Source organism: Selaginella moellendorffii, unplaced genomic scaffold (assembly GCF_000143415.4).
Source record: "Selaginella moellendorffii unplaced genomic scaffold, v1.0 SELMOscaffold_38, whole genome shotgun sequence".
In the NCBI taxonomy this organism is placed as follows: Eukaryota; Viridiplantae; Streptophyta; class Lycopodiopsida; order Selaginellales; family Selaginellaceae; genus Selaginella; species Selaginella moellendorffii.
This window is the reverse complement of record NW_003314299.1, coordinates 719,025-746,201: the sequence shown is the minus strand read 5'-3', so window position 1 is coordinate 746,201 and position 27,177 is coordinate 719,025. Positions and strand designations below refer to the sequence as shown.

At 48.3% G+C, this 27,177-nt stretch overlaps 8 protein-coding genes, 2 long non-coding RNA genes and 1 other non-coding gene across 19 annotated transcripts; 6 read left to right on the top strand and 5 right to left on the bottom strand.

Annotated features, from left to right (window-relative positions):
• Positions 1 to 453: 453 nt before the first annotated feature.
• On the top strand, positions 454 to 1,557 carry LOC9658944 (signal peptidase complex catalytic subunit SEC11C). The gene is made up of 7 exons (XM_002978739.2): positions 454 to 561; positions 673 to 785; positions 836 to 907; positions 989 to 1,070; positions 1,158 to 1,245; positions 1,304 to 1,361; positions 1,434 to 1,557. Exons 1-7 carry the CDS (start codon positions 483 to 485, stop codon positions 1,482 to 1,484), a joined length of 543 nt encoding a protein of 180 aa, XP_002978785.1. The 5' UTR covers positions 454 to 482; the 3' UTR covers positions 1,485 to 1,557.
• Positions 1,558 to 2,363: 806 nt separating this feature from the next.
• LOC9658943 (NADPH--cytochrome P450 reductase 1) lies at positions 2,364 to 5,841 on the top strand. Of its 2 annotated transcripts, XM_002978738.2 has the most exons (18): positions 2,364 to 2,944; positions 3,004 to 3,069; positions 3,134 to 3,210; positions 3,263 to 3,320; positions 3,378 to 3,461; positions 3,518 to 3,554; positions 3,609 to 3,678; positions 3,730 to 3,912; positions 3,971 to 4,063; positions 4,112 to 4,334; positions 4,383 to 4,466; positions 4,515 to 4,666; positions 4,715 to 4,811; positions 4,877 to 5,029; positions 5,083 to 5,160; positions 5,214 to 5,336; positions 5,390 to 5,503; positions 5,565 to 5,841. In XM_002978738.2, the coding sequence occupies exons 1-18, from the start codon at positions 2,681 to 2,683 to the stop codon at positions 5,643 to 5,645; spliced, it is 2,037 nt and encodes a 678-aa protein (XP_002978784.2). In that variant the 5' UTR covers positions 2,364 to 2,680; the 3' UTR covers positions 5,646 to 5,841. The 2 variants fall into 2 exon arrangements, with proteins under 2 accessions (XP_002978784.2, XP_024539529.1); XM_024683761.1 differs by having other exon boundaries at positions 4,383 to 4,666.
• Positions 5,842 to 5,979: 138 nt separating this feature from the next.
• Positions 5,980 to 8,665, top strand: LOC9653889 (carotenoid cleavage dioxygenase 7, chloroplastic). The gene is made up of 9 exons (XM_024683645.1): positions 5,980 to 6,232; positions 6,320 to 6,659; positions 6,707 to 6,946; positions 7,069 to 7,091; positions 7,140 to 7,268; positions 7,328 to 7,459; positions 7,520 to 7,789; positions 7,850 to 8,277; positions 8,348 to 8,665. Exons 1-9 carry the CDS (start codon positions 5,980 to 5,982, stop codon positions 8,489 to 8,491), a joined length of 1,959 nt encoding a protein of 652 aa, XP_024539413.1. The 3' UTR covers positions 8,492 to 8,665.
• A 102-nt stretch (positions 8,666 to 8,767) lies between these two features.
• Positions 8,768 to 12,380, bottom strand: LOC9658942 (probable glycosyltransferase STELLO2). Of its 2 annotated transcripts, none has more exons than XM_024683751.1 (5): positions 10,342 to 12,380; positions 10,164 to 10,287; positions 9,494 to 10,092; positions 9,333 to 9,437; positions 8,768 to 9,273 (listed from the first exon to the last, which is right to left on the bottom strand). In XM_024683751.1, exons 1-3 carry the CDS (start codon positions 12,153 to 12,155, stop codon positions 9,619 to 9,621), a joined length of 2,412 nt encoding a protein of 803 aa, XP_024539519.1. In that variant the 5' UTR covers positions 12,156 to 12,380; the 3' UTR covers positions 8,768 to 9,273; positions 9,333 to 9,437; positions 9,494 to 9,618. The 2 variants fall into 2 exon arrangements, with proteins under 2 accessions (XP_024539519.1, XP_024539520.1); XM_024683752.1 differs by having other exon boundaries at positions 9,333 to 9,434.
• Positions 12,381 to 12,542: 162 nt separating this feature from the next.
• LOC9658941 (small RNA 2'-O-methyltransferase) lies at positions 12,543 to 16,706 on the top strand. 5 transcript variants are annotated; one of them, XM_024683566.1, is made up of 12 exons: positions 12,543 to 12,652; positions 13,027 to 13,271; positions 13,349 to 13,456; positions 13,536 to 13,996; positions 14,051 to 14,254; positions 14,303 to 15,090; positions 15,171 to 15,322; positions 15,374 to 15,490; positions 15,545 to 15,664; positions 15,719 to 16,165; positions 16,241 to 16,309; positions 16,371 to 16,493. In XM_024683566.1, exons 2-12 carry the CDS (start codon positions 13,044 to 13,046, stop codon positions 16,395 to 16,397), a joined length of 2,721 nt encoding a protein of 906 aa, XP_024539334.1. In that variant the 5' UTR covers positions 12,543 to 12,652; positions 13,027 to 13,043; the 3' UTR covers positions 16,398 to 16,493. The 5 variants fall into 5 exon arrangements, with proteins under 5 accessions (XP_024539334.1, XP_024539332.1, XP_024539336.1 ...); XM_024683564.1 differs by having other exon boundaries at positions 16,241 to 16,706; XM_024683565.1 differs by having other exon boundaries at positions 12,566 to 12,652; positions 13,022 to 13,271; positions 16,241 to 16,706.
• A 177-nt stretch (positions 16,707 to 16,883) lies between these two features.
• On the bottom strand, positions 16,884 to 17,956 carry LOC112349319. Of its 2 annotated transcripts, none has more exons than XR_002993360.1 (2): positions 17,846 to 17,956; positions 16,884 to 17,775 (listed from the first exon to the last, which is right to left on the bottom strand). It is a non-coding gene; the product is annotated as an uncharacterized LOC112349319 (long non-coding RNA). The 2 variants fall into 2 exon arrangements; XR_002993361.1 differs by having other exon boundaries at positions 16,884 to 17,772; positions 17,846 to 17,946.
• LOC9653888 (transcription factor MYB34) lies at positions 17,782 to 19,666 on the top strand. 2 transcript variants are annotated; one of them, XM_024683569.1, is made up of 4 exons: positions 17,782 to 17,878; positions 18,003 to 18,355; positions 18,556 to 19,482; positions 19,550 to 19,666. In XM_024683569.1, the coding sequence occupies exons 2-4, from the start codon at positions 18,015 to 18,017 to the stop codon at positions 19,569 to 19,571; spliced, it is 1,290 nt and encodes a 429-aa protein (XP_024539337.1). In that variant the 5' UTR covers positions 17,782 to 17,878; positions 18,003 to 18,014; the 3' UTR covers positions 19,572 to 19,666. The 2 variants fall into 2 exon arrangements, with proteins under 2 accessions (XP_024539337.1, XP_002978781.2); XM_002978735.2 differs by lacking the exon at positions 17,782 to 17,878 and having other exon boundaries at positions 17,991 to 18,147; positions 18,226 to 18,355.
• On the bottom strand, positions 18,357 to 18,697 carry LOC112349318. Its single transcript, XR_002993359.1, has 3 exons — positions 18,626 to 18,697; positions 18,485 to 18,562; positions 18,357 to 18,435 (listed from the first exon to the last, which is right to left on the bottom strand). It is a non-coding gene; the product is annotated as an uncharacterized LOC112349318 (long non-coding RNA).
• LOC9653887 (UDP-xylose transporter 2) lies at positions 19,660 to 21,746 on the bottom strand. The gene is made up of 9 exons (XM_002978623.2): positions 21,584 to 21,746; positions 21,214 to 21,361; positions 20,932 to 21,116; positions 20,789 to 20,856; positions 20,601 to 20,733; positions 20,370 to 20,531; positions 20,039 to 20,311; positions 19,841 to 19,990; positions 19,660 to 19,784 (listed from the first exon to the last, which is right to left on the bottom strand). The coding sequence occupies exons 2-8, from the start codon at positions 21,353 to 21,355 to the stop codon at positions 19,874 to 19,876; spliced, it is 1,080 nt and encodes a 359-aa protein (XP_002978669.1). The 5' UTR covers positions 21,356 to 21,361; positions 21,584 to 21,746; the 3' UTR covers positions 19,660 to 19,784; positions 19,841 to 19,873.
• An 83-nt stretch (positions 21,747 to 21,829) lies between these two features.
• Positions 21,830 to 24,645, bottom strand: LOC9653886 (phosphatidylinositol 3-kinase 1). Its single transcript, XM_024683644.1, has 12 exons — positions 24,545 to 24,645; positions 24,254 to 24,395; positions 23,998 to 24,105; positions 23,846 to 23,950; positions 23,530 to 23,771; positions 23,249 to 23,432; positions 23,077 to 23,196; positions 22,935 to 23,007; positions 22,748 to 22,879; positions 22,586 to 22,659; positions 22,388 to 22,519; positions 21,830 to 22,323 (listed from the first exon to the last, which is right to left on the bottom strand). The coding sequence occupies exons 1-12, from the start codon at positions 24,643 to 24,645 to the stop codon at positions 22,141 to 22,143; spliced, it is 1,596 nt and encodes a 531-aa protein (XP_024539412.1). The 3' UTR covers positions 21,830 to 22,140.
• Positions 21,919 to 22,011, top strand: LOC112349425. The gene has a single exon (XR_002993388.1). It is a non-coding gene; the product is annotated as a small nucleolar RNA R64/Z200 family (small nucleolar RNA).
• Positions 24,646 to 27,177: the final 2,532 nt, after the last annotated feature.

Here is a 27,177-nt window from a genome sequence, read left to right as displayed (position 1 = left end):
ACCAGTTAGGTCTTATCAATGGGGACTCTTTTCTCTCGTTTTGCTGGGAATCGTCACAAGCATCGTCAACTCCACAAGACTTTGCGAGTCATGTTTTTCACCGGTAGAGTTGAGCTTCTTATACCATTTTTACCATGTACTCTTTGCTTTCTTACAGTCGGAACAGCCGCTACGCTTCAATGGAGTCCCAAATCTCTGAAAACTCCGCCCGGCGAGGTTTGATCCAGCGGTGGAGATTCAATGCCGGCAAGGGCTGGGTGTTTTGCGTTGACTTTTACGGCGGGCTAGAGTGGAAGGTTAATGTGGCCGACATTATCAAGGTAAATGGAACTTTTAGCGAGCTACGAAGTTAGTTAAGCATGTTGTTAAAATAGACATGATTATCAGGTTAGTTAATCAGAGTTTATGGCATGATAAGTTAAGATGTGGTTAATAACAAGCTTAAATTTTATCGCTAAAGCCCTAAAGGGGGCGGAGCGGCCATGGAGATGGTGCGTAATGCCGTCCGCTCCGTGCGAAGCATCCACTACCGGCAGCTCGCGACGCAGATCATCAGCTTGGGTGAGTGATCAGATCTACAGCGCCGCGGCGCCGGCGATCTGGATTTCTAGAGATTTGGGTTTTTTTGAGGTGAATGTGGTGCTTAGTTTCGGTGGAATTGTGCTTGTCCAGGGATGATCGTCACTTCTGCGCTGATAATCTGGAAGGGATTGATGTGCGTGACTGGGAGCGAGTCGCCGGTTGTGGTGGTTTTGTCCGGCAGTATGGAGCCTGGCTTCCAACGGGTAAGCAAGTTTATGGTTTTTTGCTAGAAGTGTTCTTCGTTTTCTTTCAGGGTGACATTCTCTTCCTGAGGATGACCAAGGATCCCATCCGAGCGGGAGAAATCGTGGTGTTCAACGTCGATGTAAGTGGCCAATCTCTCTCGGAGATTTTCTCTCGAAGAGTTTTGCAAAGTCTTGCAACTTAAGCTCCGGGGTTCTTGCAGGGTCGAGACATACCGATCGTCCATCGCGTGATCAAAGTCCACGAACGCCAGGAAACTGGAGAAGTCGAGGTTCTCACGAAAGGTTGGTTTCTTCGATTTCTTTTCTAGAAATCTGTGTGTGTGTGTGTGTCTCGTGAACTCTCATGAATCAGTGATCTTCGTTTTCTAGGCGACAACAATTACGGTGATGATAGACTCTTGTATGCGCAAGGCCAGCTCTGGTTGCAAAGGCATCACATAATGGGCAGGGCTGTGGGGTGAGTGCTTCGATCTTGCTCGCGAAAATCCTTGTTCTCATCGTGCGTTTTTTCGCAGGTTTCTCCCTTACGTTGGCTGGGTCACAATTATCATGACCGAGAAGCCAGTGATCAAGGTCTGGTTTTCCTTCTCATCTTTGATGTTCTTGCTGATTTTTTTTGTTTTTTCGATTTGATCGTCCGCGCAGTACATTCTGATTGGAGTGTTGGGGCTACTGGTTTTGACATCCAAAGAGTGATAAAAAAATCTAACTGTTGGAAGAGAACATTTGCATTTTGGAACAATTGACAATGGTTTATCCTTTGTGATGACGTGTCATAGCAAGTGGCTGATGACATCAGCCCTACATTTAGTAGCGATGGGCAAAGCATCGCCTTGAATACGCCAAGATTTCTCGATCTTTTGGAAATTTCTTTCCAGGACTGATCGTCACGTCCACACTGATGATCTGGAAGGGAAGCGAATCGCCAGTAGTAGTCGTCTTAACTGGAAGCATGGAACCTTTCGACGAGTAGCTGCAAGTCGTTTGAAAGCGATCTTGTCAGCGCGATTTGCTTTTCTTGAACATGACCTCCGAGCCGGAGAGATCGTCGTGTTTAACCTCGATGGAAGTCTCTCGATCTCTCTAGAACTTTGAAATCTCGTCTTGCAAGGACGAGACATACCGATTGTCCACCGAGTTATCAAATCCCAGCGAACATCGAGAAACTGGAGAAGTTGAGGTTCTCACGAAAGGTTGACTGCTTTTTTTTCCTTTCTTTCTCGAAAACTTTCGCAAAGTCATGTGTTTAATCTGCGAAAGCTTTTTCGCAGATTTCGCAGTATAGATTTGATTTAGTTTCGCAGTACATACTACTTGGAGCTCTCGGTTTGATGGCTTTGGCTTCGAAAGAGTTAACTTTACTGCCAAGACGTTTTCACCGCATGAAAGTTAATTAAAATTTTTTCTAAGTGTTGTGTGTTTACTTTGATTGCGAATCGTCAAAAAGGGAATCGAGCACAACAACCCATCAAATAAACTAGAGATTCCCCCCCACGAGATGCTCGTGGAATATTCCCGAGAATTCTACCACCGCCATTCGCTCACGTGTCCGGGCGCTGTCCGTGCGATGCCCTCCCATCCGACGCTCCGTACGCCTCGAAGGGTTTTCTTCGGCTGAGCGCCCTCTGTGTGTGTGTGCGCGTGCGCTGTGCCGGTTCTCATGGCGTGACGGAGCTAGGGTTCGTCGGGAGGAGCTCGCAATCGCGACAATTCGGCTCGGCGTCGAGGTATTTCGCGGGGGCGCGGCTCGCGCATTTTGGAAAATCTCTGGCCGGGATCTGTTGACTCGCGCGATCTGCAATTCTATGGTGTGGAATTCGGTGCTGCGTAGCTGCTAGCGCGATTTGTGAGGCAGGATCCGGAATTCCAGAAGCGAATTTCTCCCAATCACCATGGGATCGTTCGGTCTCGAGTCACTCCCGGTTCTCCTGTCCGATGTGTCGTCGCTGGTTTTGGTGCTGGCGGTATCCGCCAGTGCCTTGATAGTATCGATCGTTTTGTTGTTCTGGAGGAATGCTCCGGCCAAGAAGGAGGAAGAGAAGAAGATGTTTAAAAAGCCAACGATTGAAGTGGAACCCGAGGACGACGATCCCGACAAGAAGAAAGTTTCTGTTTTCTTCGGTACCCAAACAGGGACTGCCGAAGGCTTTGCCAAGGTCTTTCTTTCTCTCTTTTTTTCTTTGTGATGTTGTGATGGACTGAGAACTCTTGGCAGGCTATCGTAGAAGAAGCGAAGACAAGGTATGACAACTCGAAGGTCGTGCTCAAGCTTGTAGATTTGGTGAGATAATTATTTTGGCCGAGTGTTATCAGATTGAGATTCATTTGATGTTTTTATCTGGCAGGATGAATACGCTCCAGAAGATGACATGTACGAGCAGAAGTTGAGAAAGGAGACGCTTGTGATTTTTGTGCTGGCCACGTAAGTTCTTCCACGAAGTTGCCAGGTGTTCTTACTTGTTGATGCATTTTAGATACGGCGATGGAGAACCGACGGATAATGCTGCTCGCTTTTACAAATGGTTTGTCGAGGTATTTGAGACTTCCTTGTACGTACGTGTCATCGAAATTTTGGTGTTCCGTTTTCAGGGGGAAGAGAAAGAACCGTGGCTGGGAAACTTAAGTTACGCGGTTTTTGGTCTAGGAAACAGGCAATATGAGCACTTCAACAAGGTATGCGAGTTTACGTTGTTTGGCGAGCATAATCTTTATCGTTACCGTCCTTGCAGGTTGCAGTTGAAGTCGACGAAGCATTGGAGAAGCAAGGTATATCATACGATGGTATTTTTTAGTTTTTCCTCAAAACTTTCTGCAATGCAGGTGCAAAGCGGCTACTGAAATGCGGTCTTGGTGACGATGATCAGTGTATTGAGGATGATTTTACGGCCTGGTAAACATGTCACTGAATTAGCATTCGTTTCTTATCTTTTCGTTTGCTTAGGCGTGAGCAATTGTGGCCCGAGCTTGATGTGCTACTGCGTAGCGAAGATGAAACCGGCTCTGCGACTCCTTACATGGCTGCAATTCCTGAATATCGTGTGGTTATTCACGAAGGAGGCACAAAGGCTTATGAGAAGGTCGCAAGGAACGGCGAATCTCTGTGTGACATAAGCCATCCTATCAGGTAGGAATCTACCAAACTGTTTGTTTTTGTCCGTGCTTCTCACTAGCGATACTTGCAGATCTCCTGTTGCTGTCCGGCGTGAGCTTCACACGCCCTTATCGGATCGCTCGTGCACTCACTTGGAGTTCGATATTTCTTACACTGGCTTGACGTAAGTCCTATATATGTGGTTTAGTTTTTGTCTCATTGTAACGAACAGATATCTCACTGGGGATCACGTGGGAGTTTTTGCTGAAAACCAAGATGATGTTGTAGAAGAGGCGGCTAAAGTACTTGGATATTCGCTAGACACAATCTTCACACTGCACGGTGACAACGAGGATGGCTCACCCCTTTCAGGTGTGCCTCCTCCTTTCATGGGGCCGATCACAATGAAGGCGGCTCTTCAACAGCATACCGATCTGCAAAATCCTCCTCGAAAGGTAACTACCTGTTCTCTGCCTCTCTTCTAACGTGTTGATTGTCTTCAGGCAGTACTTTCCGTTCTTGCTGCCTATGCCTCCGATCCGGAGGAGCAAGAGCGACTGAAACACTTGCAGTCGCCACAAGGAAAGGTGTGTTTCCAAACTTTTACTCCTTATTTTACTAACTTGTGGCTACAGGACGAATATTCTCAATATATTGCTGCAAGCCAGAGAAGTCTTATTGAAGTTTTGCAAGATTTTCCATCGGTAAAATTGCCCATTGGTGTCTTCTTTGCTGCGGTAGGGGCCCGGTTGCAACCGAGATACTACTCCATTTCATCGTCTCCCAGGTACGAAAGTCTTTCTCTCACTTTTACTGTCTTAATGATCTGGAGCAGGTTTTCGCCGAGTCGGATACATGTCACTTCTGCTTTAGTGTATGGAAAAAGTCCAACTGGTCGATTACATCGAGGTGTTTGTTCTACATGGATGAAAGTAAGATCTTTGTCTTTTTCTCTCTCTCTCTCTTGTTTCTTATTCACGTGTTTACATGTGGACAGCATGCAAAATCGTCGGAAGAAACAGGAAATGACTGCAGTTGGTCACGTATTTTTGTCAGGCAATCTACGTTCAAGTTGCCGTCAAAGTCCACTGTTCCTATAGTGATGATTGGACCTGGAACAGGCTTAGCTCCTTTTAGAGGTTTTTTGCAGGTGAGCAAGCGTCTTTCGTCATAAATCATTTAGCGCACCATGTTTTTCTACAGGAAAGGGCTGCCCTCCAAGAATCTGGCGAGCAGCTGGGAACTGCGATTCTTTATTTCGGCTGCAGGAACCGGAAACAAGTAAGCTTGGCTGGAGTTTTTAAGCTGTAATCGATTCCTACCTTGCAACGCAGGACTATATATACGAGGAGGAGCTTGCAAGATACCGGGAGACGGGCGTTATCACAGATTTGTACGTAGCATTCTCAAGGGAAGGCCCGACGAAAGAGTATGTGCAGGACATCATGATGAAGAAGGTATGAGAAAACGTAAATGGGGGAGTGTTTCGTGACTGTCGCGCTTTTCTCAGGCAAACCAGTTGTGGGATATAATCTCCGGCGATGGATATATTTACGTCTGTGGAGATGCAAAAGGAATGGCAAAGGACGTGCACCGCACACTCCACACGATAGTCCAGGAACAGGTGCCGGATTTCATTCCTCGTAATGTTTTTGTCCCTGATTTTATTCCCGTTTTTATCTCAGGGCTCGTTGGACAGCTCCAAAACAGAGGCTTTTGTCAAAAAGCTCCAGATGGATGGCCGCTATTTGAGAGACGTGTGGTAACAGCAACTAGGAGGTAAACAAAAGGATACATCGAAACGATGTAAGATTTTGGCGCTCGTTCGTCGATTCTTTCCACGGATTATGTTATGTTTCTCTTCTTTTTTTTTTATAATGTAGACAGGCGCTTGATGTAGAAGGTGGCCAAGTTGAGTTGGCCGCCCATGAAAAAAGGATAAAATCATATTGGCTTGGGAGATCCTGTTGGCTTGTTTGTTATTGGCGAGCATGAACGAAGGTTTTGTGCTCCGGGCTACTGTTAAAATTTGGATTTGTATGACTTGGAAGGTTCTAACTTTATGATTCTATATTCCTGTATGTATGCTAATATGCTAATATGCTCAAAGACTTAGCTCGTCGTATTGTTAGCATCGCTAACTTCGCAGTTTGCACTGTCTTTTCTTTCATCTTGTCTCCTCGGGTACAAGCTAAGTCTCAAACTTTGTCGAGGCTAAAAGCTTCAGGCTATGGCTTTGGAGCTCGAGAAACTAAGAGCGCTCGAGCTGTTATGTCAGGTCCCTTTGGTTTGCTCGCAACGACGCTCGCAGAGACGACTCGTAGTTCGACCAGCAGCCGCTTCATCGGCGTCAGTAGACTCTGCAAAGCCGAGCAGTGAGTGGAAGCTTTGTGCAAACGATTGGACACATTGTCTCTGATACGAACTTTTGTTCTTGCAGGTTCCTTCGCTACCGCTCCGCAAGGTGTCATGACACTTCCCAGGACAGTGAGTCCTCCGAGTAGCAAAGAAGTGACAATTCGAGAGCCAGCAATCGAAGACGTGCATGCATTCTGGGATTACCAGAGGATTTTTGGCTCGCAACGAGCTGAAGTTAAGGATCCAGTCCGGCTCAAAGTCGTGGAGGGACGAATTCCGAGCGATTTAAAAGGGTCCTACTATCTCTGTGGTCCGGGTCTCAGGGCGGATGATCATGGATCCTGCGTAAGTCCTCTCGACGGTCATGGATACCTGAGAAAGTTTCACTTTGGCAATGGAGATCTTGTGCAATACTCGGCAAGGTTCGTCGTTGGATTGCATTTTTTTCTGGTGTTGATCTTATCCTCAGATATGTGAGAACGGAAGCGATGAAAGAAGAATTCGACGAGGAGTCTCGCTCATGGAAGTTTCAATACAGGGGGCCCTTTTCCCTGTTAAGACATGGCCACCGCATTGGCAACTTCAAAGTGATGAAGAACGTCGCAAATACCAGCGTGTTGAAATGGGGAGGCAAACTCTTGTGTCTTTGGGAAGGAGGTGAGCCTTACGAAGTCGACGAGGACACCCTCGAAACCATTGGAACTTTCAGGTGATTTCATACCAACTTTGCAGCTCCAACCCAATGTTTTCGTTTCCATGCAGACTTCCATTTGAAGAATCGGGAAAGGATGATAGACTGCAAAGCTCTGTAGCGCTGGATCTGTGTGCCAGGGCCCTGCTTCCCATACTGACAGGTATTTTATACTAGCATGCTGATCGCTTATTAACCTTTTATCCTGCAGGAGGATTTAACATGCCAAAAGAGAGAGTTTTGGCTCACTTCAAGATTGACGAGAGGAGGCAAAGACTTGTGGTGATCACGTCGAATGCTGAAGATATGGTGCTACCGAAGGCGACATTCACTGCCTATGGTACGATAAACATTCTTTCTTGTCAGAGGTATTAATGTGTTTTTGTTCTACTTGTGTAGAATTTGATGCAGACTTCAAGCTGATACAACGTAAGGAATTTCTTCTCAACGATCAGTTAATGGTTCACGACTGGGTTCTTACTGACGAGCACTATGTCATTCTCGGCAACAGGGTGACGCTCGATGTTGGCAGTAAGTCCATTCTTCTTTTCATTCGAAACAAAGTAAGATCCTGTTTGTATTTGAATGTAGGTTCACTCACTGCAATGGCGGGCCTTTCTCCCATGATAAACTGCTTGGCAGTGGACGAATCAACAACATACAGTCCCTTGTATATGCTTCCTCGATTCGACGAGAGAAACGGACGGGATTGGACTGTGCCTGCTAAAATTCCGGGCCAGCTTTGGGTGACCCACTTTGCCAACGCAAGCGAAGAAACATTGGAGGGGGGCCACAAAATTAGATTCGTCGTCGATGCGTGCCTCAGCTCTTACAAGTGGTTTTCTCTAAACAGCATATTTGGTGAGTTTGTAAGCTCTTATATATCAAATAGTGCTGAGTTTCCTCTCTTTCTTGTTCCAGGATACAAGTGGCAAGAACAGCATATGGATCCGGGCTGCATGAACAACACTTCCTCCTCAAAGTTCATGCCGGAGCAGCTACACTCTCCAAGAATGCACCGAGTGACTGTGGACGTCAGCAATCTCGATGACAGCATCCTCTTGCAAAAGTCGGAACGATTCAAGAATGCCAACTTCGCGACGGACTTCCCGGTTATAAACTCCACAGCTTCGGGTGGCAAGAACGAGTTCACGTACGCTACCACAAACTCAGGCCGGCGCAAGACCCTCTCGAGCTTTCCAATGGACAGCATCACGAAGCTCCACGGGCCAAGCGGCCGAGCATCGTCATGGTGGGCCGGGAAAAGGTGTGCTGTTGGAGAGCCACAGTTTGTCAAGAGGAAGAGCTCCCAAGGTGGCGAAGACGATGGTTACGTGATCTTTGTCCAGGTAAAGTTCTACGCCCAAGCAAAGTGCTTGAACAAGCTCTAATCATTCTGCTTTGCTCTTCCATTCTCAGTACTCGTTTGTGGACGAGAGACGCTACTTGGTGATCCTGGACGCGCGTCGCATTGGTGCAAGGGGCGCTCTCGTGGCCAAGGTGGAGGTTCCAAGAGAATACAGTTTCCCGTTCGGCTTCCACGGCTTGTGGCAAGACTCTTGATCTCCAGCGAGGTACCGATTCCCTTCTATTCTCTACACTCAATTCTTTCGAGCGTCATGCGTCGTGACTCATTCATTTATCAAGTTTCGAGTCCACCATAGATCATAGAAAGACGGAAAGGAATTCGAAGCGATCGAGAAATCGAAAAATCTCCAAGGATATTCGTGAGAGGAATATTCGTGTTAAGATTCTTTAAGAATATTCTTCAAAAGTATATTCGGCCGTTTTAAAAAAAGGCGCCAAAGCGCGAAGAATTAGGTCAGGCAAAGATGAGCGTCTTGGCAGCACGATTGCAATGCTTTCGTATGGATATGGGCTTGGATCATCATCGAACAGCAGGCAAGAGCAAGCACCAGCGATCCCCGGCAGCTCCAATTCCACCACCACCGCCGTCTACGTTGTCCTCTCCACGCTCGAGCACCGCCCAAGAGCCACGCGCAACCAGCATTCTCCCCCCCAGGCCGAGTGCGTCTACACGAACCAGGAGATGGCCTACTCGCACGCCCTGGCGCGAGCTCTAGAGGACGGCTCCGCCTGCCTGGACGACGATGGCGTGGAGCGGCTGTCGAGGATCGCCAGGGACATGGCCGCGCTGTCCATGCCTTTCAGGGAGTCGTGGCGCCGGGCGCACGACTTCCTCGAGGCGGAGAAGGCGCGGCTCGACTGGGACGTGTGGCCGCGCTGCTGGGTCCAGGAGACGCAGCTGAGCGTCCGGCGGATGTCCGGGGGCCCGGCGCTGCTTGTCGAGGGGCTCGGCTACCTCTTCTCCGACGAAGCGGCTCCTGAAAGCGAGGATGAGGAAGAACACAGTGAGAGAGATGGTGGCGACAAGGAAAAGTACCAGGAAGAACGCGAGGAGGATGCCGGAGCCAGCGGTGTTGTTACAAGTGAAAACGTTAGAGATGATGAGTCTACGATCTCATGATCCGCGAAATCCCTGTCACTACTGCAGCAAAAGAGAGTTTTAAGAGGACATCCAAAAACAAAAAAATCGTTTTTTACCTCGGGTGCTACTGCTGCTCGATCCAACGAAAGTCTAGACCGTCTTGTGAAAAAAATATATGTAGGTACCTTTGAGGAAGCACTCGTAGTTCGTGATATACAATACCCTGTTGCACGCGCTGCTACTACAAAACTGCCAGTAGAAGGTGATCTCCCACCGACAGCGCCTTGATGATGTGAAACAAATCTTCTTCCGTCGCGGCCGTCCACGGATACAGGACGTTCAAGTCGATGGAGTAGTGGGACGTCGGGTCTTCACCGCCTGGAACGTAGGCAACTTTAGCGAAGGCGCGGCTGTCGAACTGGGAGGGCCGGTCCATGGCCAGGAAGAAGAGCGGCATTGCGAGCTCGTGCGCGAGCTTGTTCTGCACGCCCACGGATGCCAGGTCCTTGAAATCGTCCACCAGTCGCTTGGGAATGTAGAAAAAGTCGGAGGAGCTGTGGATGAATTTAGTGTCGTCCATTGTCTCCCGGTAGGTCGCTTTGAGCTTGTCGGGCAGGTTGTATATCGTCTTCGTCACTGTTCTCTTGATGCTGCTCTTGAGAAACCAGATGGTGCCCGTCTCGTTGAAACTGTGGACTGTCCAGGACGACTTTACCTGCAATGACACCAAAGTACGTAAATCCAATGCTTCTTCTTTGCGTTTCTTTGCGCCGATATACTACTTACCTCATGCATTGTCCACAACTTTTTGTTGTTTCCTTGCATGTTCCAGTAATTGAAAACAACGTGATCTTTCAGGTATAAAAAACCGGCTGCTTCGGGGTACTTATCAAATATACCAGGGAACGATCTGCGTCACAAGCCATCGATTAGAACAACTGAAAATAAATGAAAAGTTACTTACGAGTATGCCTGCCATCCGCCTCCAACGTCTATTCCCAGCGTGGAATCAGCCTCCGTTGATATCACCACGACGTGCTTGAACAGGCGTCCATACAGCATTCGCCAAACCGGTATGTTGGACCTGCGAGGCCAGTCGCACTCCAGTATCAAAACCATATTGGCGGAAGAGCTTCGCCACTTGAGGAGATGGCCCATCTCTTTCTCGACACTGACCGCATCAGTAACGCCAGAATAAACAGGCTTGAGGATCTGAGGTAGAAACTGCCTTGATCCCTTGATCGTGTTCTCCACAGGTTGCAGCTTTGGCGGTTTGTAGCCAACTGACACAAGGTCCTGAAGCCAAGCAACGGTGAGAGCCAAGTCCTGTCCAGACCAGAAACCGTTCTTCGCCATCTCGTAGCTCAAGTCGAGAACTCTTTCGAAGAACGTACTCTTGCTCGAGTGCCACGACTTGAGAAAATCAATAAGCTGCCCCCAGTCATGTAGTAAATCTTCCTCGTCCCCAAACGTCGAGCCTTCAAGCGTGTCGAGCCGATGCACTGAAGGAGGATAGAAAGCGACGATACCACCAACGTCCCAAAGGAGCCTCTGTGCCCAGTATCCCCTGATGACGTCCGAAACGGCAGTGTGCACGGTAACTGGAAGCATCATCGCCCAGAACGCTTGCTCATGAAACAAAGTGTTGAGCGAGTTCACAGGAGCCATAGTTCCACGCGGGAGAGCCACCTCCGGAGCCAGATGATCGAACTCAATGTTGATCGGCTCCCCTGCAAGCCTCCGGGTGTGGTAGAAGATAGAATCAACGTCGGGAAGTCCATTGCCTGTTCCTTGCTGGATGAACTGGTTTCCTCCAGAAACTTCATCGTAGTAAAACTCCGGAGCGATGTCTGGAACCGACGTGAGCGAGAGCCCGCGAGGCCACACGGAACGCTGTCCAAAGTGGATGAAAGGATTCACCAGCGTCCTGTTCTTCGCCTTGTACTGCAACAGCGTCTTCCTCGGGCTCAGCTCGATATCAAACGACTTCCCAAGATGGCCACCAGCTAGAAACGTTGAGTGCGTATCAGCGTCGTAGATCCTCACAGCTCCATGCTGGATGGCGAAGAGGTAGCCGATGCTCTTCCGGACGTAGGAGTTGTAAGGCAGCAGCGAAGTGATCCTATACCGGAAGGTGGTCTGCAAATCGGTGGAGAGAAAGATCGCCCCTGGAACCAGCCAGTCCGCTGGAGTATCAGTGTCGCCTATAGCCAAGACTTGCCACCCCTGGAGCTTCACCATCCCTCTCACCTCGTCCGTGGGAGCCCCGGTCACACACAGGACGATCCAATTCTCCGCTTTCACGGCAGCAAAGCGAGCCTTGTCCTTGAGGTGATGGACTCTCCCAAAGTTGACGCTGGGATACGTGAGAACCTCCGGCTTGGCCTCGTCACACAGCGTAGAACCACCTCCTTGTCGACTGAGTAGCACCAGGAGCAACACACTGAGAAAGAATGCCGCGACGAGGAAGGCTTTGGTGGGATTGTTGGCGAAGAAATCCCCTGGAGAGCTCACGAACTCCGGCCAAGATCTCCCCACAGAAGAAGCCTGGGTATCAGGCGCCTCTGGATTCATCCCGCTGATATCGTCGTCGGATCTCGTCTCCACGACCTTGTACGCTACCCCATTCCCGAATCCATCGCTCTTGTCGCGATCGCGGCGCTGGACGTGCATCGGCGCCGGCTTCGCTGTGGTAGATCTATCCTCCTTGTCATCCAGCTCCACCTGCATTGCTCCAATCGCTGCCGGTTTGTCGCGCTCTCGTCGCTGGACCTCCATCCCGGCTAGATTCTAGTCCATTCCAGGAATTTCCCGCTGGCTCTTCGGTCTTGCCGTCGAGCGCTTCGATCTGGAAGAAATTTCTTGCTGGCGCTCCAATCTGGCCTGAGATTTTGCTCGATCTAGTCGAGCTGGCAGCTGGATTCCACGTACCTAGCGGTGCGAGCGCTTCGTTCCCCTGAAGAACCCTAGCCCTCTCTCACTCCTCGACTAGCGATTTAATCTGGGCCGTCGATCTTCCGCTAGCTAATCCACGTACGGTGGTTGGGCCGTTTGGTGGAAGCGAAAGTGATGGGTCATCACCTTGATGCGAGACGAGACGTTTTAAACTCCGAGCAATGGCGGGGCGCCACGTAGTCGCCGTACAACCACGCGCTGGATTCGTACGGTCTTCTAGGGTTCTTCCGCTCTTTACGCCTGTTAAAGCTGAATTGGAGCGTTTCGTGAATGGCGCTGGATTGGAGCTGAAGCAAAGCGCCAGCACCTGGCGGGAATTGGTAAGGCTGAGTGGCGCGTCTCTCGATTTCCCTGCGCGTTTGTGTATTTATTTAGCTCGATTCTCCCCGCCAGTGCTGTTGCATAGGGTTTGTTTCCTTCATTGTCTTCTCTCAAGCTCTTGTGCGATTGTTTTGATCTAGATCGAGCGCTCTAGCGTAGTAAATCTGCCACATTTTTGCATATATTTGGTCTCTAGCTGATTCTCTTGCAGTAAGCGTTTTTTTTTATTTTTTTGTTTTGTTTTTTCGTTTTTTCGTTTTTTTAAAAACTTGTTTTGATTGCTTGTTCTTGTTTCTCATGTTCTCATCTTAAGATTTTTCTCCCTTCGCTACGATCAAAGTTGCTAACTTTTTTGTTTGTGTTATAAGTTTAGGTGGCTTCACTACAGCCATGACCACGCCGAAGGCCCGACTTAATCAGCTCTATAGTGCCTCCGATGGGCAACCGCGGTATTTTACGTTATCTGGGAGGCCTCCTGGTTGTCCAACGCCGAAGCTACAGTCTGGATCCACATTCTACTGCAAAGTGGAGCTTCCAAATGGAACAGTCGTCGTCTCGGAGCCTTGTAGGCGAAAGAAAGATGCAGAGCAGGACGCAGCACGAAAGGCCTTGCATGAGGTAACATTCTTTTGTTTTCTCGTTTCTCTTTGTATCTTTGTTTCATTTTTCTAAAGACTTGGCTTTCGTTTTTGTAGATTGGTACGCCTTTCGAAAGCGTGGCTGCTGCTTTCAGCACCATGAAGTCGTCGGAGGAAGTCTGGATCGAACTGAAGCTTCGGATTGAAACGGCTTTCTCCAACGAGGTGAGTCCTTCCTCCTGTTTCAAACTACGCTACGCGTTTTAGAGGCATCCGGGTTTATGCTGTTGTAGTGTTAGTGCAGTGTGTGTTGAACTACAAGCCTTTGATGGAGCACTTTAGAGCAGCCATTGTCCGTAGGGGCAAGAGTCATGCACCCGTGCCAGCCACTGTTCTCGCATCCCTGGATACGAAAATCATCAGTATGTGCAAGGCTCTCGATAACATCTCGGATGGCAATCCAGCCCGCGCACTAGAGCTTGTTTATAAGGCAGCTAAGGGGTCGTCAGTCTTGGCCTGTGATGCTAACATGTGGATCAGCAGAGTGGAGCCATTTCCAGCACACGTTAAGAGTGGACTGCTGGAACAGACAACAGAAGCTTCAGTTGCCTCCGAGAAAATTCACTTTGATGCGGTCTACATACCATTTGCTCTCGACCGGACGGTTTCTGCTATACGGATAAATATCGATCCGAGTGACTACTACATGGATGTTCTAGCACGTCAGCTCGGCATCGACGATGGTGCTCGCGTACTAATCTCGAGGTATAGAAGTTTTCTTACGTGTTTCCTTATTCGGTCTGACTTTGTGTTTTTCAGATCTATTACCAAGGCTCCCTCTGGGACTCGTTTGTTTTGGCGCCTTGCTGAAAGAGATGATAAGAGTTCAGGAGTAAATATGCGGGCAAGTACGCTTACTAGCCATTCTGTGTATGGTAATGCTATTCTCGCTGCTGTCGGCTCTACCTGGAAGTCCGAAGGTCGCCTTTGCTACGACGACGTGTCGTTGGGGTGCTACTACAGGTACATTCTGAAAGTCAAACTTATTTAGTGAACTAACACTTTCACCAGGCTAGCTCTTGGAAAATCTCCATCTGGAAGCTACAAGCTTTCGAGAGGGGCTCTTTTGACGGCTGAACTTCCACCGACTTTCACATCAAAATCGAGGTGGAGAGGCTCGACGCCACGGTCTCTGCTAAACGAGTTCTGCCACCAGTCTCACCTTCTGGCTCCGACGTTCTGCTCTTACCCCGTCAAAGGAGACTCAAACGACTCATGCGCCGGATATGAAGATCACGGTTGCACAGCTGATACTTCGGACCAGACAGATCAAGCCGAGAACAATGGCAACGTAAACGCTGCGCAAGGACCGTTTCTGTGCAAGCTGAGAATGCTCGTGTGTGGTGCACCGCGGGAATTCGAGTCCGAGAGGTCATACAGGAACCGCAACGACGCAATACAGAGCGCCTGTTTGCAAGCATTGCTCTACTTCGACACTTCACTCGCTCATCTCATGAGTAGCTCGAACCAAAGCTCCGGTGAGGATGAAACAAGCAGGCAGGCTCTCTTTGAGGTTACGGAAGGAGAAGAGAAGACTTGCGACAGGCCACCTATCGGCTCCATGGTTCATGTGGAGTACAGTGCCAGATTATGTGTCGGGGCTGTTGCTATAAATGTAGAGAAGCAAAGTGACATTGAGTTCGAACTGGGCAGTGGGGCTGTGCTTGGCCTTCTCGACACATGTGTTACTGGCATGTGTGTTGGTCAGAGTGCTCGCTTCTCTACGCCTTTGCCGTCCGTCGATTTGCTGCTGGCTACTGAGAAGGTCGACGCAGCTCTTTTCCACGATGTTCTTCCAGGTACTTTGACAATTTTGGCTCCCTGAATTTTTTAGTGATACGAATGTTTTTTACTTTTTTATTTTTTGTTTCTTTTTCAGGGAGCTTGTCTCTGGAGTACACCGTCTCGTTGCTAAAATATGTGGAGGCTGCCGAAGCCAGGATGGAGTCCGCCGTGTTTTCACCGCCGCTTTCGAGACAGCGCATCGATTTTGCGCTTGAGCTTTTCCAACGGTCGCAAGCTTTATCCTTGGTAAGCCATCTCTATTTTGCTAATGATGAATGCTTAGTGTGGTTTGTTTAGATCGACTTTGGGTGTGGATCAGGGAGCTTTTTGGAAGCTATAGTAGAACAGCCAAACAGCCTGCAGCATATAGTCGGTGTGGATATCTCCTTGAGAAGCCTCACAAGAGCATCGAAGGTACCAAACGTATTACGTTTTGGTTTTTCCAATCTAACTTTGGTGCTTTTGTAGTCACTACAAGGAAAGCTAGCGAAACTCCGTGGTGCCCTGGAGAGCGTGACGTTGTATGAAGGCTCGATTGTGGAGCCAGATCACCGGCTCCATAACTTTGACGTTGCAACTTGCCTAGAGGTAATGCAAGTGTTTCATTATACACAGTTTTTCTTTCTGCTGGTTATTTTCTAGGTGGTCGAGCATATGGATCCGGAACCGTTATCAAGGTTCGGGAAGAGCATCCTTGGGATAATGCAACCGAAGGTACTGCTGGTGTCGACTCCAAACATCGAGTACAATCCAATCCTCCACGGTATAGTAACTAGAAAGGAGAAGAGCGAAGGCTTAGAGGAAACTCTAGACGCAAAGAAGGCAGAGGGTGACGAAACTGTCCGGCTTAGAAACGACGACCACAGGTTTGAGTGGACAAGGGCGGAGTTTAGCGACTGGGCCTCGGACTTAGCTTGTACATACGGCTACTCGGTAGAGTTCTCCGGTGTCGGTGGGACGCCCGGCCAAGAACCAGGTTTCGCTTCGCAGATGGCAATCTTTACTAGGACGGGAACGGGAATGGGAGTCCGTGATTCGGAGCAGCCGAAAACGGGCGAGTACTCCACTCTTTGGAGATGGTCATCGAAGGTGTGAGTGTTTTTTTTTTGTTTTGGGAGCTTGGAGCAGGGCCAGGGGATAAGAATTTGGTGGTTTTTTTCCCAGCGGTCAATTCTGATAGCTTCAGCTCGGCTGGACCAGTGTCCGATTGAAATCCACGAATTTGATACGGAGGTATGGATGGAAGTGTCTTTTTTTTCTTTTCTTCCTTTTGTAACGTGGAGAAAAGCGGCAGGGTTTTCGCGTCAGCGTCGGCGATTAGCGAGGAAACAGGTGGTGTCTGTCTATGGATTGACAGGGGGAGAGCATTGGGGGCGTTTGGTGGAGGAATGGGACTGCGAAGGAGAAGGGAAAAGAGGTGGTGTTTACGTAAGACTTTGCTCGATCATTGGCGGCAGCGCTGCAGGATGCTCGGTAATTATCTCATCTGGGGGGCGTTTTTTCAAGCAAATAATCTTGGGTCGCTTTCTCGTGCGAAAGCAGCCGTATGCGAAGGGATTCCCGGCCATGAGATAATTGAAAAAAAAAAGGAAAAAAAAAATTGAAGGAAAAAAGTAAACCGATTCTATGATTCGCAAGACCAGGAAAGAATGAATGTATACAACGATCTGATCAGCGGAGGGCACGGTACGGTACGTACATTTGCCTCCGTCCGTACGGAGAAGAGAACACTCTCAGTACGGGAGCAATGGGGTGAGCGTACGGGAGAATCGTGAGCATAAAATTCAAGGCCGTGTGACACTGGATCTGACACGCTGATCCAAAAATTTCTTCCAGAAAATGATTCCTTCGCGAGGGATGGGTGTGTGCTCTGGTTGCTGGGCCGATCAGAGCACCCATTCTTTCTCGAAAGCGCTCTCTCTCTCTCTCTCTTTCTCTTTCTCTTTCACTCCGTGCTGCAAGTGAAAGCTGTGAGGATCCAAGCTGCATTGACAAAAGAGCCCCCCTTTCCACGCCAAAAAAGAGATATAATCTCTAGGCATTCACCGTTGCGAGATCCGCGATCGGACGGCTGGCGGGCCAACTTCGATTGTGGGCCGTCCGTTCTGGTGCCCGGATCCAACGGGCGCGGTATCGCTATCCCGCCAGTCGGGTGCGTCATCTTTCTTGACTATGTTGTGTTTTGTGCTGGATTGCGATTGCGTTTCGTGCCACTGCCTGCCACCTTTTCTCTCTTCTCCGTGTCTAATCCGGCTTAGTGGCTGCCTATTAGCGCGCCCCGGATCCATTTTTTCTTCCTGACACAAAAAGGAAGAAAAGAAGGAAAAATAAAAACACCTTTGATGCGATAGATTTCGCTGTCGGCGACGTTGATGCCCCCGCTTGCATGTTCATCTCTTGGAAAGTTCACGAGCAACTTTTAAAGTCGAGGGCGCTGGCCAGGGAGCTACTAGAACTGTGCTTAACCAAGCAAACGAGAATCCATTTTAGTCCAACATCTCTTACGCACCTCTTGACGAAGAGGAATTCTCGTGAGTTTAGTCGCCTGGTCTTTCGCTTCTAGTCTCTCCCACTGTCAGGATCCTTCAGCTTAGAAACTCCACGCTTGTGTCTCCCATTTCAAATGCATTCGCTGCGCCACTATTGACTCTTGCAAATCCGTGCAGGCACACTCTCCTCCTCCTCCTCCGGTAATCCTGCTGAAGCAATAAGCAACGAGTAAGCAAAGTTCACACCAAGTCTCTCACAGTCACTTTCGCAAAGGCTTACTTAAATTCCACGCTCTCGCGGACTCGGAGTCATGTAAGTATGAGCGCGGACTCGCAGTTGTGCTCTCTGTCCCGGCAGAGAATTCTCCTCCTCTTTATAACATACTCGTGGTACTGATATCAAAGGATGGCCGCCTCCATGGGGATTGTTTTTGCAGACAAGGACGAGGATGGGGCGGGCTCCATGTTGCGAAAAAGTGGGACTCAACAGGGGCCCCTGGACGAGAGAGGAGGATGCTCTCCTGATCAAGTATATTACCGCACACGGCGAAGGATCCTGGCGTACATTGCCGAAACAAGCAGGTATTAAGCCAGTCAATTTTGATGAATTCACTTACATACCTTACGCTCATGATTGTTTTTTTTTTTTTTGTTGCACAGGACTGAGACGGTGTGGTAAAAGTTGCAGGCTGAGGTGGATCAATTACCTCCGGCCTGATCTCAAACGAGGAAACATCACCGAGGAGGAGGACGAGCTCATCATTAAGTTGCATTCGCTGCTTGGTAACAGGTAAAAATGGAGAGCTGCTTGAGTTTCTGCTGGCTTGCACTGGACTGAATTATCATGTCTTTTCCTTGATCTCTCTCATTCTGAAACAAATTCGAGTTAGTCTCTCCGAAAAATGCATCAATTTTGTACCACATGCTAAGATGCTTTGTCCAAAAGTCTGAATTTCTAAATCCTGATCCATGGTTTCATATTATCTGCAGATGGTCACTGATCGCGGGCCGGTTAGCAGGACGCACGGACAACGAAATAAAGAATTACTGGAACACTCACCTCAAAAAGAAGCTCCGTAGCATGGGGATCGATCCTCACACGCACAGGCCTCTGGAAGAAGTGGAACAGGAGGCCATGCAAGGAAGAGGCTCTTGTTCCTGTCAGCGGAGCAAGAGCACCAATGCAGGATCCTCGTCTTCGTCCAGTGACCACCATCATCGGCCACCACGCGGAAGGCCCAGCCAAAGAGGTAAAGTCTCGTTCCACAAGCTGCTCACAGATGACCACGAACACGGCTCTCTCGATGCTGACGTTGGAACATCATCCGCAAGAGGACCCCCTGCATCCCCGGCGAGTATGTTTTCTCATAATAGTTCCTCCACAGTCCAGGACCACACCGATAACCAGCACGGTGTGGCGGCTTCCGTCGCTAGAACTGCCGGTCCAGGTGGTTTCAACTTCGCAAACTACTGGGACCAGACGCGGGGCTTGCAGAGTTCCTTCAACTCAGCAACAATGAGCTCGTCTTGCACGGACTCTGTTGTCATCAGCAGCAGCTATTTCCCACGTCCCAACAGCGAGTTCCTCAGCATTCCTTTTGAGTATAACCCGGTGAATGTGGACTGGGAAGGCAACGGAGTAAAGACCGAACAGGAAGTTCTGTTCTCGGAGTCCGATAACGTTCATAGAAACCAGGAAGGTTTTAGTTATGCCTTTGTCAATCCTCCCTCCAATGTTGATCACGGCATATGGGACGTGGACGTTGTTCGTCAAATGGAGGACATGGATCCAGCCATGCTCGTTGGAGACCATCATGCACAGGCAAGTGCCCCTCAAGAATACTGGGAGCACCATCCATATAATCCAATCCCAAAGACCGACATGAGTCTCTGGCCTGGCAAAGAGAGTAACACACGGTGAGTGTCCTAAATTCAATTGGAAAGGAGGATACCTGTCTCATTCATTTTGATCGTGATTCTGTAGCAAATCACGCAAGTGCCAATAAGCATAACACGATCATATACTTGATAAAATATAGGCGGTACCAGCAAACGCAAGAAAAGTCACTACACCCTGTAACGCTAAAGTCGCCATTAGCAAAAGAAGACCTTTCAAATTCTACAAAAAATCTTGCATTCTTCTTCGCAGAAGCACAAAAGCTTGTTATCGAGCCATGCAATGTATTTACGTGCACTGGCTGTAAAGCTAGCATCGCCACCTGTGCAGTGTGAACCGCCCATTAAGAGATGACAGGACAAAGAAAGAAGCACACACCTTATCTACAATTATAGAGCAACGATGAGAGCCTCAAAAATCTTTTCCTGAGTCAGATTTGATCCACGTTGTCACAGGTTCCTCGACATCCTTTTGTGCTGTTCCATTTCCATTCTCGTGCAGCAAAGGATCCTGCTCCTGCTTCATCACCTGTAGAGACAATATCAAGCCTCTGAACAAACCAGCTTCTGCATATACCTGAGGAAGAGTTGTCGCAATTTCGTTTTGCTTTAGCTGGTTTTCTAGAACGCTAACGTAGGAGTAGACACCCATTCCCACCACCGCCACCGCAATACCAAAAATGTTTTTCCAGCTGAAAGGATTTTGCAGCAGAATGTACCCGAAGGCCAAAACGAGACACGTCTTAAGGTGGCCTAAGACTTGGTAAGTCACCGGCGACGTCTTCCCTATAACAAGGAATGTGCTGAAGTTCACAGAAACGGAAATCAAGCAAGAAAGGATGATGAATAGCTGTAAAGGCAAAGAAAAAAAAAGGCGTTTCATAGGCGGATAAAAAGCATGTGCTTACCAGAACTTTGTAGGTGTAGTAGAAAGCGAACACATTTTCCCCAGTAAGAAGGCCATCCAAGAAAGGACCAGTAAGTATCAACGTTGTAGCTTGGTAAGGGCAAGATTGGTATAGTAGCTGCGTGGACGAAACTTTGAACTTTTTCTGAATAGTGTTGGTCATCTGACGCAAACAAGAACGTTAAGGAGATCCCCTGGAAAACGCACAAACTCAGGTGAATCAAAAGGATACGATCTGCGCAACACAAGTCGTGACAATCGCGAAGACGGATAAAACAGAACCAAGAGCGTTAAGCTGGAGATCTGTTATGGTGGCAATTCCCACACCAACGAGAAGTAGCAGCAAGGCAAGCTGAATGCTTTTACTGCAACAAGTAAACCATCATAAGCCACCGACGAGACAAAGGCAACCACAGTTACCTGAAAACTTTCCGTAAGAACACCGTCTCCAAAAGCACTGTGCAAGGAATGATCGCGAGTTTGGTCATCTGCACAACAAAAGAGCTAAAAAACGCGTTCCTTGGACTTCACGAATAAGGTGGCACAAAGGAAATTATTCTTGCCTGGTAGAATCCAACCGAGTTGAAGCCAAGCGTGAGATTGAGGAGGCCAATCGAGATGCCGTTTAGAACGCCGAATCCCATCACAGTTCTCGCATCGAACGGCTTGTGCTCGAAGAGCTTCAGCCAGCGAGCGACGTGGAGGGAGCAGTACGTGACGAGCAAATGCCAGCCAGTTAGCGTGGTCGCTGTGATACCACCCAGATTGTACGAGAAAGATTAGAACACACAGAGGAAAGAAAGAACACAAAGAGAAATCCAAGAACAAAAGAGCAATGCACTTACCAAAGTTAAATCCCAGCGTAGTGATGAGCGCCTTGTTGCAAATTACAATGGCCACGGATGATATCACCGAGAGGCCGAGCGCTCCCACCGTGCCGATCTGCGGACCCTGTTTGTCTCTCATCTCCTCCTCCTTCTCGCTCATTGGCGCCTGCAATGGAAAATCGAGAGATTATCAACCCGCATTCCAAGCTAGGGCCGAAATTCCACTATTGCGCGACCTAAGGAGAGATCCAGGCGCGGGAGCTCCTCTCAATCTAACCTAGAGCGAGGCATCAATCAAGAAGCGCGTGGCAGAGATATTTCGATCGAATCCGCGAGCGAGCGAGAGAGAGATTGCAAGAAGAGGCGGAGAGGAGGAGAGATTTCTTACAAGATCTCGAGCTCCAGCTGGGGATTTGGAGGAAGCGCCCGTGGCAGCGGCAATGGGGACAAGCCCGAGCGCCTTGGATCCGCCCCTGTGACCAGTAGCTGGCTTTTCCGCCTTCCCTACAAGAGAGAACGCTGATCACAGCAGAGATAGAGACAAGCCTACACGTTAAATGCCGCATCGCCTAGGGTATATTCCTTCCCGGAATATACGCCGGACTTACTGTTACAGACGTCGACGTAACGCCAATGGGCTTTAAACCTGGGACTTCCGGCTAGGGTTTACATAGGGTTTTAGGTTCTAGGGTTTCTTGGGCGCCGCCTTCTTCCGGCGCCTTCTCTCTGCTGTGATGCCATTGATTTTACATGTTAGACTATGGAGATGGATTCAATCCATCGCTGAGAACAACGCACTCGTTGCCTGAGCAGAGATTTTCTCTTTAGTTTTTCCATTTCTTTTTTAGTTTGGAGGAGATGATGATTCGATTTGGTCCGTGTTTCTGAAATTGCAGTGACGAAACACATCGTTGTGGCTGATCCTCCATTGTGTTGGTTCTGGAATTATTTGTGGACCCAAGTGTGGATTGCGTGGTTGAACTGGGTGGATTTCGTGTGGAGGCTGTCGTGGATCCATTTCGTGAACTCTTTGGCCGCGTGTTCGTCCGAGAGGTTGAGCAGCATTATGTCGTGCATGTAGCGGACGTCTGCGGGGCTGGAGACTTCGCTCAGTCCGCTAGAAATCATCTGTGCAAGAGTAAAACTTTCACAAACTATGGTGGACAAGTCTAAACAAAAGCAGCCACCATACCAGAGACATTAGATTAAGATACTTTGTAGCCTCTGCTCGAATTTGGTTGAAGGCTTGAGCACAGAGTATCTCAAACGACCGGAAACGAGGGTCATGTGTGCCACCCATCACGAACGCCATGTCGGGCGTCAGCTGAGACCACATAGAAAAATCCAGCTTTTAAACACGAAAGATAAAACAAAGCTGGATGTCTCATACCACGAAGCGTGCACGCTCCCTCTTGATGCCAAACTTCGACTTAAAATGTCCCAAGATGTGCCCGAAATCGATATCTACAAGCACGAAACACCCGTGAACGAGAAAAGATGGATGCAAACAAAAAACAAAGATTGGATGCAAACAAAAGAGATGAGAACGTACGAAAAAACTGGCCGTTTCTCTTGAGCATGATATTATCGTTATGCCGATCGCCTATCCCAAGCAAGCATGTTGCAACGCAATATCCAGCGCAAGATCTCGTGAAGTTATCCAGTGCTCCTTTATAGTTTTCTCCTGCAGGAAAAGCCATTTCGCATTAACAGCCCAGGCGATAGACTTGAGAGCTCACCAGTCTGCGTTTCATGCATGAGCCAGTTGATAAGAGTATCCTCTTTGAAGACAGCCACTCCTCCGCCAGAAGCCTTCGAAATCGTAGTTACAATCGAGAGAAAATGAAGACATGTAAAAGCAACAATCAAACTAATGTCTACCTTGCAGATGTTGGATAAAGTCTCCGAGTTCCAGACGACTTGTAGCATTCCACTACTATCGCCGGTAGCGACGCAACTGTAGATTGTCATTTTCATATCCAGGTTGTGCCTAAGCCATGTCTGAGAAAAAAAGCACTCGAAAAAAAAACATGAGGTATCGAGAGACTCCCACCTTGTTCATGAGGCTAAACATTTCCAGCGTAAGTATGTCTTGACGAAGGTCGTCGCCAGTCTTGAAAATAATGTAAGTGTGCTCTTCCACACTACGGTCCGTGTTCTTGAATACCAGCCAGAGAGGAAGCTTTTTCGAATCCATGTACTTGCATTTCGTCAGTTCCAAGCCATTGACCTCACACCTGAAAAGAATCCAATGCGTGTTAGCTACGTGATCGGCACGTCTCCCATGTGAGGAGACTAAACTAAGGGAGAACAAAAACAAAATTAAGCAGTTACCTGGGATCTACCGGCAACGCGACGCTTTCAAAAGATTCGAGCTCCGAAAGCAAAGAGATAAGTTGCTTCTGACGCTCGGCCTTCTGTTTGACTTGCCTTATACCACGAGCAATGTTGGCTAATGAGAGTACCAGCTTCTCTTGCTTCGAGAGAGCTGTCATAACGTGTGACTTACAAGTCTTTCGGAACTCATTCATTGCAAACTGAAGCTTCACTGCGAAGAAGGCAACCTCCAAGCCGGCCTAAAAGAAGTTCGACATGCTATTGATTAAATATTCACAATATCCACAAACAAAACGACGACAAAATGCCAAACCTTGATGTGCCAGTACAAATAGTAACCGAGCGATTGGTCCACCGAAGCTTTGTTGACGAGGAATTGCAAAAGAGCGGACTCTATCCGTGGCTCGTAATGTAATGCCTGTTACACAAAACTTCAGCTAATAATGACGCTTGGTTTAAGTGTACCTGAACTAGCTGCACTAAGAAAGAGCAGATCTCCTCATTCGAAAGGTTTTCCAGTACAGAGACTGCGTAGTTACGAACAGCAGGATCTCCAAATTGCGGACCAAGTAGCTGTATGTGTGCAAATAGAAAAATTCAATGCAAGGCGATTTTCTGGAAAACACCTGTAAAGCTGTGTATGGATCCAGTGGTTCCCATTTTGCCAGCAACCTGGAAAGATATGGTATTGAGCAACGTGCGAAATAACTTTTCAGCTTGCCTTCGTGCTTCCATAGCGTAAATATACTTTTGCCATGGGACCGATTGCAGAAACCTTGACAAGGCTCTGGGATTGTTCTTGATAGAATAACGGTACCTCCAAAGGATCGACTTTTGTGGTTCCGACGGTACAGAAAAAACATCTGGTATGAGAGAAAAGATAATAAGGGTGAAGCCAAACACAAAACATACCATAACTATCAACGCAAAGAGCAATGTGCTTCTTCTCTTCGGTGCTTGGGAGTAAGTCACAATCGTCTGAAAAGTTTGTCAAACGACGCCTATCAACAACCCAAAACGTGGGAGAAATGTTTTCAGATACGACACAAAGAGCTCCGGATCTTCGAGCGTACTGGTAAACATTGCTTGTCCTTCGTCCTCGTCTTCCCTCATCTTTAGGCTGAAAGGATAGAAGCATTCGTCAAGTGAAACGACCAGAATAGCAATATAGTCTTCCGATATATTTTCTGGCACAGTTCCTGTAAAGCAGCAGGTAGAGAGATCAGGATTCGTGGACAAAACAACATATCTTACCACACGTGTAATACGGTGGATCTTTCCACAACCTGAGATGTTTCACCTTTGAATCAACAGTTCCATAATCATCAATAAAACGATAATTGGCCCAGCCGACTAGCTTTGAGATCAGTTGACAGTCCCTCTGATGCCCGGAGTAGACAGCAAAGTTGAGAGAAGCTACCTGATGAAAGACAATAATTATCACGTTAGTAAATGGTGAAATGAGCTGCACCTCTGGAAGATCGAAAAGAAGTATTGGAAATGTCAGAATCTCGTTCCACTGAGGATTAATGCTCTGTGCGACAAACGTCGTCGACAGCTCCAAGTTTGTCGCTAGACGCTGGCTACCATGGTATCTTTTCGCGAGTTAAAGTCACAGAATGAGTAAGGACCAACAAAAAGGATACAAGCTTCCAATCACATTCATGTATAGCATTTCGTCACTTTCTTCGAAAACGCCATCCTTGAACCAGCATTCTTTAACGTGGACATGCAGATAAGTTCTGCGAAGAAGCGGTGAGCTGAGCTGCTTAGACAACAGACAAGGCGTAAAATGAAAACGAGCTTACAACCGCAATAAGAACTTACGATTTGGCTGCCTAAATTTTAAGTGCGTTGTCCACGTTTTTCTCATAGGACTGAATTTGTACCTTTGCATAAAACTCTGGCTTTTGATGTGAAATCTGTAAAAGCTTGAAAATGAGAGGCTGCATCATGATGAGCAGAAGTCTCGGAATGTCTACCTCTTCGAATTTCAGCTTTGCCTCCGCTTTCTGTGTTACGGGTGATACTGGTGCTGGAGGCTCTCCTGACACAGCTGGGTCCAGCACTAGATGAACAACTAAAGGCTTCTTCTCGTCAATGCAGCTCTGGACGAAGCTGTTAATCAAGTAGCTTGTAAGAATGGAAAGCAACAAAAATGGAAAGCGTGGCAACAAACTTACGTACTATCGCACATTCGAGATTTACACGCCTCGCTTGCATCCAGATAAATCCCGAGACTACCCTGAAAGCCCGCATGAACACCAGTCAAAAGTTGTGGGGCTATACCAGTCTCAACGTGTACTCGGACGCCAGATGCCCCTCCTCCGCCTCGTCACAGTTCATAAAGAGACGATCTCTTACGTCGCGCACCAAGTCAGATCCTGGAGATTAAAACGCAGCTCCACAGCGAACATGAGAGAATTAAAACCTTTCATACCTTGGACGAACATGACAACGCTGGTGTCTCCGCTGGGAAAGTAGCACTGGCACTGAATCCTCTCTTTGTCGTACTTATTCAATGCCGTGCTGCTGATGCCATGTTCCTTACTGCTTGCCAAGTTCAAGTTGTCAGCCTTTCCTCAACAGTACGTATGCAAAATTGTTTACCAGTTGAGCTTAGAAATGAAAGAAGTCATGCACGAAGAAAAAAGTTTCTCCACCTTGTTGCAGCGGCAGGCCTTTCATCCAGCTCCGGAAGAGAGCTTTCTCCTACCTATAGAACAAAAAAAGGATCAAACTTAAGCAACAAACGAAGGATAAAACTCAAGCCACGCAAAACAAAGAGCTGGAAGAGAGCATTCTCCTACCTATAGAACAAGACCACGAAAGCAAACTGGATCAAACTTAAACAAAGAAAAGCAAAAAGTTCGTGCTACCAACCGATATTTTGACACCATACTTGGCGCAGGATTCCTGGATGCGCTGCAACCACGCTTGCGACTGGTGAGCGCTGTTCGCGCGCAGAAAATACCTCTGCCGCTGCCCTTGCTCGTCCAGCGCGACGATCTCGAAGCCCAGGCCACCAGACTGCCCCAAATGCTCCATCTCCCGGACATTTATGACGCCCTCCGCATCGCGAAACGTGGAATCCTCACCTGGCAGGCACAGCAGATCCCCAGAGGCCGCCATCAGGACAAAGAACCGCCGCTCCCAGTCCGCATTCCCTAGCTTGAGCTCCAGGGCGCCAGAGAACGCCGCCCCCTCCAACGCCATACCTTAACTTAAGCCCTAATTTCCAGAATATCCCTAATTCAAACCACCCGCCCCCGCGCTATTTTTCAAATTTCTTGATGCCCCCGGATATTCTGGAATTTAGGGCAAGAGGAATTGGTTGGAACGTTTACATCGGCGTTCTGTTAGAAGTAAAGAGGGCGCTCTGGCCGTGTGTGCTGATATTTAGTTACAAGGAAGTGGCATGGTTGCCATGTCCATGTCGGCCATAGCCCTTTACACCCTATCACACCGGGATCTCCGGATCTAGGGAGATTCAACCGCTCTATTCAATGATTCGCTAGCTCGCACCACTTTCACACCTTGGAGGCTTATAAACTTTCATCCCATATGGTTGGCCTAGGGCATCTTGTCCATGCTTGTTTTCTTGCTGGTTGTTTGTCCGGGAGAATCTATTGACCGGATGACTTG